Here is a 9780-nt window from a genome sequence, read left to right as displayed (position 1 = left end):
CTGGGGGTTGAGAGTTGCTGTCAGCTGGCTGGCCCCCGCATCATGAAATGCCTGCAGCCCTTCAGCAGGAGCCATCAGCACACCACCTTCCCCTATGGCAGTCAGCCAAGACTGAGCCAGGCTGCTCCCTCTTATATTGGTGTTGCACTTTGAGCGTGCCCAGTAGGGCCATGGGGGCGTGGCTTCCTCAGCAATTAAGCCCTGCAATCCCAGTGTGGGGTGTGTACGCCTTGTCACAGACACCCCCTTTGAGAGGGTCCCCGCTGGTGGCCCCTCTTCCACATCTTCCCCTCCTACCAGGAAAAGAAGTCTGCATTTGTTTGGGCCTTACTGGGTTGGTGGGAACTTGAAAGTTGTATGGCTGGAGTGAAAGTTACCACCTCGTGACTCTGGCATTGGTGTCCTTCATAATGTTAAGCCATCGAAATCGGTGAGCAACTGGAAGGGGTTCACCAGCAAGCAGTACCTCAGGGTGGTGTTCACCCATTTCACCTCTAGGGCCTCCTTCTCTATCGTTGAATACCTCTTCTCTTGGGGAAGAGTTTCCTATTGGATGCTCCTCTCCCTTATCCTCCTGGGACAACACCACTCCCAATCCTACTTCTGATGCATCGGTCTGTAATATGAAAGGCCTGTTGAAGTTTGGGTGAAAAAGGACTGGCTCCCTAATTTAATTGGTCCTTCAATTCATAGAAAGCCTTCTCGCACTTGGCTGACCACTGTACGTTGTGGGGCTGAGAGCTCTTTGTTAGGTCGACCAAGGGACCGTGCGGCCTAGCGGCCCGAGTCATAAACTGCTCCCAGGCTCGGGGCCGTGCGGCCTAGCGGCCCGAGTCATAAACTGCTCCCAGGCTCGGGGCCGTGCGGCCTAGCGGCCCGAGTCATAAACTGCTCCCAGGCTCGGGGCCGTGCGGCCTAGCGGCCCGAGTCAGTCACTGTCAGGTTGGGCCGCCACCCCAGGGTTGGCGGTGGTCAGGATACGGGTCCTCTTTCTCCGCCGAGTCCCAACCCAGGGCCCTGTCAGTGGTTGAGGGTTGCTGTCAGCTGGCTGGCCTCCATGTCATGAAGTTGGCACACCTCCTTCCCCTGCAGCGGTCAGCCCAGACTTTGCCAGGCTGCTCCCTCTTATACTGGTGTTGCACTTCGAGTATGCCCAGTAGGGCTGTGGAGGCGTGGCTTCCTGAGCCCACAGTGAGGAGTTAGCCCCCGCAGTCCCAGTACAGGGCACTGACGCACCGTCACACAAATTAATGAAGTTTTAACAGTATATCAGTCTTCATTGATTTATGGTTTTTTCCCCCCACTTCCTTTATTGAGCATGCCCAACCTGCAGTGATTTCTTAAGTCTGGTGCAAGGAATCATGGATTTACAAGAGCTCCTGGCAAAAATGACTGCAAAAGTAAGTACCTGAATCCCATTATCAGTTCCTCATCCTGTCCCTCATTTCCCTCATGTTGAGAGTACTATAAAAGCATTTACACATTTGCATCTGCTTTACGCTATCCTAGTAGAGCTTTATTCTTTCTTCCAATAGAGCTACCTGTAGTGGATTTTCCATAATGCCACTAAAGCCTCATCCAACTACTGTAGTATTTTAGAGGACATTTACAAATGCCTGTTAATTAAAAGAGTGTGTAATAACAAACATGCTTATTACTGAAGGGTCTGATTTTTAAAGAAACCATAGAATGTGTCCCTTTACGGACCAGCAGATAAGTGCAGGTACAAAGAAGGGTAAACTCCCCAGTGATCTTATTGCTGAGGTTTTCCCAAACTGGCAGAATGTGTGCATTTACCCCAAGTGGAATGGGCAGTGGCACTACCCCCCAAACTTGAGGGTTCTTTGAAATGTTCAGGAGGTTAGGGCAGGGTCTTCATACAGAGGCTTTGTCTCTCCTTGCCAGTTCTGGAGACCCCAGTGGCTCACCCAAATACCCAATTCCATTGGAGCTACTGCATTTTCTCTCTTCAACACACACTTTTAAGGGAATTAACACACGTCCAGGCTACACTAATTCTCTGCTGCCTTGTGGTGGTGGTAAGGGTGAATGGGAAGATGCTCCTCTCCCTTAGCTCTGCTACAACCCCACAGCCAGCTCTCGTTTTAGCCTTTGGACCTCCAACTGAGGCTGCTTATGGAGTCTGGGGGCTAGGTAAGGAATGGGGTGATCTATGTTAAGGGGTGTGACCCAAGGACCTCTTGATGTCCAGTGGCAGAGGACACAGGTTAAGGATCACCAAAAGGGGTCATGTAAGGCCTCTATTGAAAGAGTGTCATCACAATTGTTGTGAAATGTATGAGCAGATAATGAGCATAAGGAGTTATGTATGTTATCTTTTTAAGGCCTTGTAGTTAAAGGCATGTCACTCAAAGGTAGCATGTGTTGAGACAGATTTTTCCAGACAGGAGGTGGTAGACTCTTTTATCTCCCTGGCTGACCGTTGCACATTGTTTCTTACAATGGAAGTCTGTTTGCATATTGAGTCTAATGCTAATGAACAGATAGTGACTGCTGCAGGAAAAAACAAAAACAGCCAGGGGTATAATGGAGTATGGTAGTACACCGGGCATCCTTCAAGTCTGCTGGCAGCTTGTCTTCCAAGACTGATTTTATGAAAGGAGGTTCTCAGCCATCCTGGTTGAAAATGCTGGGAAAAGGACTTGGGATAAGCTATCCTTTAGGAGATGGGAGTTAAGTTTAGGTTTTAGAAAGCATGTTATGATTTTGTTTTATATGTAATCATTTTGTTTCCAGTATTCTTACTTCTATTTGAATCTCTGTTATTTGACAATAAACCTATTCTTCTTTTCACTGTAAATATATCTAAGGGCTAGTCTACACTACCACGCTACACTGGTGAAGCTGCACTGCTGTAGCGCGTGCGGTGAAGATCTTCTGTCCTGACAGGAGAGTGTTTTATCGTCAGCATAATTACTCCACCTCAGCGGGAAGCGGAAGCTATGTCAGTGGGAGAGTGTCTGTCTCCCTCCAACATAGCGCTAGTGTTAACAGCGCTTAGCTCGATATAACTTGCGTTGCTCAAGGGCTGACTTTTTCACACCGACTTTTACATGGCTTTTACATCGACTTACGTGGTAGTGTAAGCCCTAAGTGCAGTGAGTTAAGCAGAGTGGCAGTCCTGATTTGCATCTCGTAAATTGGTGTGTACTATTCCTTTGGGAATGCTCCATGTGGTTAACATTGGCAAAACCATCTGGCCTATGATTAATTCTATCATCTAAACAAGAATTAGTTATCTCACCTGATGTGCTGCTTATACGCTAATTACTTTTTGATCAATATGTAACTACAGAATCACCTGTAGGTGCATTTAATTACAGCATATAACTGAACATGATTTTCCCAAAGTATAATCTACATAGTAACCCTGTGTATTATAAAGATGGTAAACTCATGATATTTTTTAACTTGTGAATTGTACCTCCTCAGCTGCCCTTAGAACACTTTCCTTCCTAAAAAGAAAGGTTTTAATTTTAAGCACGTCTGCATTATACTGACACTGTTCACCCAACTGGCGTATTTTGGACAGGCTCACTCAGAGAATAAGAAACGATAAGATTTTAGTTCACTTTTCTGCTGGAAATGTGAAATAGAGGTAATTTATTTTAAGCCCTGTTGGTGGTATGAGCAGGTCCCAATTATGTACTGTATTGAGTGACTTGCTCTCTCTGCTGTTAATTATATTTTTGCTTGCTAATACATTTTTGGGGCAAATAACATGCTGTTGATACTCTGAAGATTGCATGTTCCCATACAGCAGTGCTGGGATGACCTTTTTTTCTTGTTCCTTTCCCCCAGTAAGGTTGTTTTACTCCTTAGTAAAGCATTAACTAAGTGTTTTGCTGCATTAGCTGTAGAAGTACTGTTGTCCAGAAAGAACACACATAGCAGTGCAAGAAGTTTTAATTGTGAGACAAATGCAAATTAAAGATGGTGGGATTTGAAAACAGATATTTTAGAGGTGGATTTTCACATCACAGTCCTAGGGAGCAAACTCAGGTCCTAAGTGATATTTCTGCAGTTTTAGGTATACACTAATGTATAAGAGTATGTATTATGAAATACATAACAATGACCCCTAATTCCCTCCCCCATTCAGAGAGTTGCAGAATGTGAACTTGGCAGCATGCAAAAATTGGGTTCCATGTTTCCATGTCCAGCTGTTGCTTTTAGGCTGTGGTATACCAGAAGCTTGAATTTGTCTGTAGATTTGCATTTGGTTACAATTTAATTACAGACTCAAAAAAAAAAAAAAAAACACCCAACAACAATGAATGGTGTTTGCAATGTCAGTATGTAACCAAGAGAATTACAAATGATGACAAGTAAGGCATGTAGTAAACTAAGTATCGTTACTGTCTTTCCCCCGCACTGTTCAAAGATTTGATGTCAATTTGAACTAGGCAATGTGTTGCTTTTAAAGATGCATAGAAGTGTAGCTTTTCATGGTGGGGAAGGAGTTTGAACTTTTTGCATTACCCCCTACACTCCGCTATTTCATCTCTTTAATTTTGCAACCTTAAATAGAAAAAGGTAATAGATCAAATTGTTAAAAACTTAGTTAAAATATAAATTAACTTGGGACAAGAAGGACAGGTTAATTTTCACCGTGCCCAATTACTATGCTGTATATGGAATGTTAGGTGGTAGTGTCCCTAAATGGGTCAGATCCTCAGCAACTGTAAATCAGTATAACTCTACTGAAACAAGGGTCTTTGAAAATGGAATGCAGTTCCTTTTTAATAAACTAGGGGGTCACACTAGGAAGTGTCTTTTTCATTGTAATCAGATGTTTCTTTTAGTGGCTGGAGATAGTTACTGGAGATTTCCAGCCCAAAACTTCTAATTAACTTTACTACTTGCCAAATCTTAACAGGGTAACAGTCAAAAGGTTCAGTGCTTGGTTTGGTTGGCATAAATGCCGAAATGTTTAAGGGCAGAATTTACTGTTGACATAACCCTATTAGCTTGGTTACACCCTCGATTTATTTGGTCACAAATGTTTGTTTGAAATACATGAACATTTTGACTCAAAAAGTTCTCTGAAGCTCTCATGAGAACGGAGTTTTCTTCGTAAGATTTCTGGTAGTACCTGCATCTGGATGGCCCACAAGTAATATATCATAAGAACAGTCTTTTTCTTTATCTTCTGGTTTGGAAAAATGAAAAAAATGATGGGAGAAATAGTTCTGAATATATTTCTGAATTTTCAAATAACTTGGAAATTAGGTTCAGACTAGAAATGGGTGGCTCAATAGTGGAGTGACATTCCACACCCCATTGGTTCATTCCTACTCCTAATCCATCCAAGACTTCAGAGCCTGAGAATTTCCACTGATTTTTCAAATCTTTGACAAATCTATTAATGCAAAAGTGGCAGCATTTGGAATGGCATTTCAGTTTGTAACTCATGTAATTTTGAGGATATCATTGTTTTGTTGTGCTTAATGGTGATTTTTCAATTATGTTTGAGAGTTTAAATACAAATGGAACATTTCTATTTGATTCCATATAGCAAATGCCAACTAAATAGTATTTCAAAAAAGATAAACCTCTGTGTGCCGAGATACATCTGTTGACCTATTACTATCAGAAAGTTCATTGTTGCATGTCTTCATATCTATAAAGATAACACTGACATTTTCTGTATAGTTGCAAAGATAAATACATGCCAAAGGTGGTAATGACCATACACATCTCTGATTTACTAATAGATTCATTTTACATCCAGAGTCGTTCTTCAGCGTAAGAGGTAGATGTTGTGTTTTATTAATGAATTTATATAAATTCAGTGCAACAATGAAAGTCACAAAATATGCAACTTTTAGTTGATTAGTATTAGCATTTGCTTCTCTCCTTTAGTGCTGTTACAGGAATCAACACCAAAAAAATCAAGAATTAAATGCCTTTTTCAAACCTGGCTTTTGTATAACATCCTTTCTCTTTTTGTGTTCCATTTATACAGAATCATTATAAGAAATAAAAATGATGAATTTTTTACTTTTTTGTGTTAAAAATAAAGACTAAAGAAAAGGTACAGGTTAAATAAACTGCAACAAAACATATAGATTAAACACAATTTTAATGCAGTGAAATATATTCTATTTTATACACTATAAATATAGAAACCCTTTTCAGGTCACTGCTGAAAACTGGCAGGATTAGCAGTTCAGTAATAGGATGATTTTTGCCTTTAAAGTATGAAAAGCATTTTTGAAGTCACAAGATCATGCTGGCTTTGGGAGGGCTGAGTGTCAATTCCAGTAATATCCCAGAATCCTAATTTAAGGAAAATCAAAAGTTTTTCCTCAAGGCCCTTTACTCTGGAGGATTGAAGAGTGGGAAATAAGGATGTTTCCCTAGTATCTTCTGCTCATCTTTGTTCCTGAATCTGCTGGTGTTTGAGATTTACCTGACAGGAAGTATAATGAGGATTGATGGGCAGGTTGGAATATTCCCATTAAAATGGATAATGGTGGAAGTCTTGAGAGCCTTTTTGCAAATATATAAAATGCGGGTAGATACCAATATAAAAATACTACAGTACTGTACAGTGGTCTCTCTAAACAGTGCAAAAATGCTATTGTAGGCAGTAATGTTTTGAACAATCATGTAAAATACTGTAGTATGCCATTTGTAAGAGTGATCAGGGCTAGCATTCATCTCACTTTGGGCCAGATTCTGATACATTCGCTACAGTGGGACTACTCATGCAGTAATGTGGTGCTTAATGTGAGTAAAAGCATCAGAATTTGGCCCTTTGAGAAGTTCCCACCTGCTCTGGGATTTGTGGATTTCTGGGAGAGATGGCCGTTTTGGTGTTTGAAGGATGTGGAAGCTGAGTCCTGCCAGGAAGTTTGAAGAGTTAGTAAATGGGACTGAGTAATTTGGTTCTTATTCTGCATAGCAGAGGATCTTACATGTGGTAGATATGTATTGGGGGATATTTATTCTCTGTGTTGGACCCCATCACAGGGTAGCTGGTCCCTGTGCGTAGACCAGTGAAAGAGGTCAGGGCTACATGTGGAATTACAAGGGTCTGCCAGAGGGCAAGAAGAGGAGGCGTGATTGGGACAGGCTCTGCCTGGGGAGAGGAACCACAGAAGAGTGCAGCCAATTCCTGCGGTGGGTCCCTGGAACAAAGGGCCAGGTGCTCAGGGAGGTGGTCCTGGGCTTGGAGTTCCAGAAGAGGAAAAGAGCTGGCTGAATGAGAACTGGCTGCAAGAAGGGAGCTGGCTGGCACTGGGAAGCTGCAAGAGACCCTGGGAAGGGAGGTTGTGAAATCTTAGGAGAAAGGGTGAGCTGAGGAACTGTTTGTTTTAATCTGTTATGTGCTTATGTTTGGACAAATCCATTTAAAGGAGACTGGGCATGACAGCAAGTGTATGTTAAGATAGGGAGAAGCCCTGCTCGGTCACATAGGATAGAGAATGTGGGCACTTCAATGCAAGGGTAGATTGAGGAAGATAGAGGCAGGGGGCGATTGGCCACGATATTACGGATCCAGAATCTTCATTTGCATGGAGTATTCTTTGTTTGGGGAAAGCCTGGGATTACCTATGTGAACATGGTGACAATAATCTGTGTGGGTGTGTTGGGGAGGATGGGAAGGAGCATGTGCACAAAAGAAAAGTATAAATTACTCATAGTATGGACAACAACTTGGAGAGATCACCTTCCCTCATCTTTGCCATCACATGGACCCCCTTCCTCCTGTTTGCTGTTACATGGACAGTCTCCCCTCCCATTCACTATTACATAGCATTCTTCAGGCAAATATGGCAATTTCTTGCCTGGAAAAGTACTACAAGGAAAAGATTACTTTTAGCATCTGTTAATTCATTTTAGCAGCTGGCAATGAGGAGATGCTGATGGTATCATGTGACCAGCCCACTCTCTGCTGTCTACCAGCAAGTGCTCTGTGGGCCACCAGTGGTCCATGATCTATAGTTCGGGAAAATCTGTTATACAACACGTTGAAATGTCGTCTTTTCCCTGTAAATCATAGTAGCTTTATATAATGTATAGGTCTTTCTGCAACCTGTTAATGTTAAACAGTATGGAGATAAGTTGAACAGAAGGAATCCGAGCCTGACAGCATTCATGCTCTTAAATTACGTGTATGCCGGTAAATGAATAATTCAGAATATTACAAAGATTTCCTTTTTTGAAGTTTGAACTGAAAATACCCAGTTCATTAATAATCTGAGATCCCCAAGAGGCACATTTTTAATATCTTGCTGGGGTTCATTAGATTAGAAGAGCCAATCATACAGATCATCAACTGGCATACATTAGCTTATCTCCATTGAAGTAAATGGACACAGGTTGATTTACCCCACCTTTGGTTCTGGCTCAGTGTGTCTTCTGTTTAGTTTGTTTTTCAACTGGTGTAATAAAATTTGATTCAGCCTAAAGTCAGTAAGCTGCTTCTTTTGTTCTTTGCTTCTTTGCTTTGTTAAAACCATGTGTATGAATTACAGAAATTACATCAAGTACCTTTCACTTCTAGCTAAATTATGCAGAAACGAGGCTTAGTCAATTGGAAAACTGTCATTGTGAGAAGACTTGTCAAGTAAATGGAGTGATCTATCGAGACAAAGACTCATGGGTAGAAGATGATCACTGCAGGAATTGCACATGCAAAGTAAGAATCTTCTAATGGGTGTAAGCGGTAGGATGCCTAATTATAGTGTGAATGGTCCTTGAATACATAATGCCAACTCTGAGATTTATTACTTTTTTAGTTTGCACCCAGTGACAATGTGAACAATCGCTAGGAAGTGGCAAAGAATTGCCATTTCTTATATGAATACTTAGTAAATAAAATCTGCTTTCCCTTGACAACTCTCTCATTCGTTCTAATTATATCTGTAAGAAGCTCACCATTTTGCAGGGGTGGAGGGTGGGAAATCATAGTGTTGTCTGTGTTTGGTTCAGAATAGTTTCATTGGTGTGTGTGTGTGAGAGAGAAAAAGAGAGAGAGTATTATCTTAATTTTATTCATAGGTGCTCAATTGCATCCTGTATGGTAACAACATGCAGATTCTGTTTTGGGTGTTTATCATTTTGAAAACCTGTGGAACAGAAGAGAATTAGTATGTAAATCTTGTCTGGTTGAAATTATTTGATAGATATCTGAAGAGTACCTTTGTTTGCCCAAGAAAATAGAAAACTGATTGTTAAAATTTTGAAGATGATTGACAGAGCCTGCAAAAGGTGGTGTTTATGTTCTTGTAAAGATGGTATTATTTTTTGTCTAATCCACGTAAATAGCATGGGCAAGTGGGATAAGACAAAGATGTATATCAAAATGGTAATGGGGATGGCTTAGTTCATATGGGTAGCAGTCAGATAAGACTTATTGCTGTAGGAAGGATCTGAAATCCTTAATGTTACTTTCGTTTTCTGGTACAGAAATTGTGCTTTATATAAAATTATAAACTAATATACACACATCTGACCTTCATCTTTCTAACCTTTGCTTAGAGTGGAGTAGTGGAGTGCCGTAGGATGTCCTGTCCCCCTCTGAACTGTTCTCCTGACACCCTCCCAGTGCATATGGAAGGCCAGTGCTGCAAAGTATGCAAGTGTAAGTACATTACATTTGATATTTTCCTCCCACCTTCTTTTTAACTGGAATCACACTTGTCTTGAAACTAGGAGCATTTGATTCCCGCCCCCCTTGATTTTTCACAGGTCCCGATAAATTAATGCAGGGAACATGAGTCACAGTGGCAGCTTTAAAAAATGAAT

The 9780-nt window shown here is 41.3% G+C and overlaps 1 protein-coding gene across 11 annotated transcripts in view; it reads left to right on the top strand.

The window, feature by feature from the left end:
- Positions 1–9780, top strand: part of NELL1 (neural EGFL like 1) — a 409663-nt gene that overhangs the window by 86956 nt on the left and 312927 nt on the right. For 9 of the 11 annotated variants that reach the window (XM_007067928.3, XM_043548857.1, XM_043548855.1 and 6 more), the window contains 3 exons: positions 1318–1400; positions 8537–8671; positions 9514–9616. In XM_007067928.3, coding sequence (XP_007067990.2) covers positions 1318–1400; positions 8537–8671; positions 9514–9616 — 321 coding nt within the window. The remainder of the gene's footprint in view (positions 1–1317; positions 1401–8536; positions 8672–9513; positions 9617–9780) is intronic. The other 2 variants (XM_043548858.1, XM_037899951.2) reach the window with 1 other exon arrangement.

The sequence above is a fragment of the Chelonia mydas genome, chromosome 6, assembly GCF_015237465.2.
Source record: "Chelonia mydas isolate rCheMyd1 chromosome 6, rCheMyd1.pri.v2, whole genome shotgun sequence".
In the NCBI taxonomy this organism is placed as follows: Eukaryota; Metazoa; Chordata; order Testudines; family Cheloniidae; genus Chelonia; species Chelonia mydas.
The sequence above is the reverse complement of the archived record's forward strand: the minus strand, read 5'-3'. Positions and strand labels throughout refer to the sequence as shown.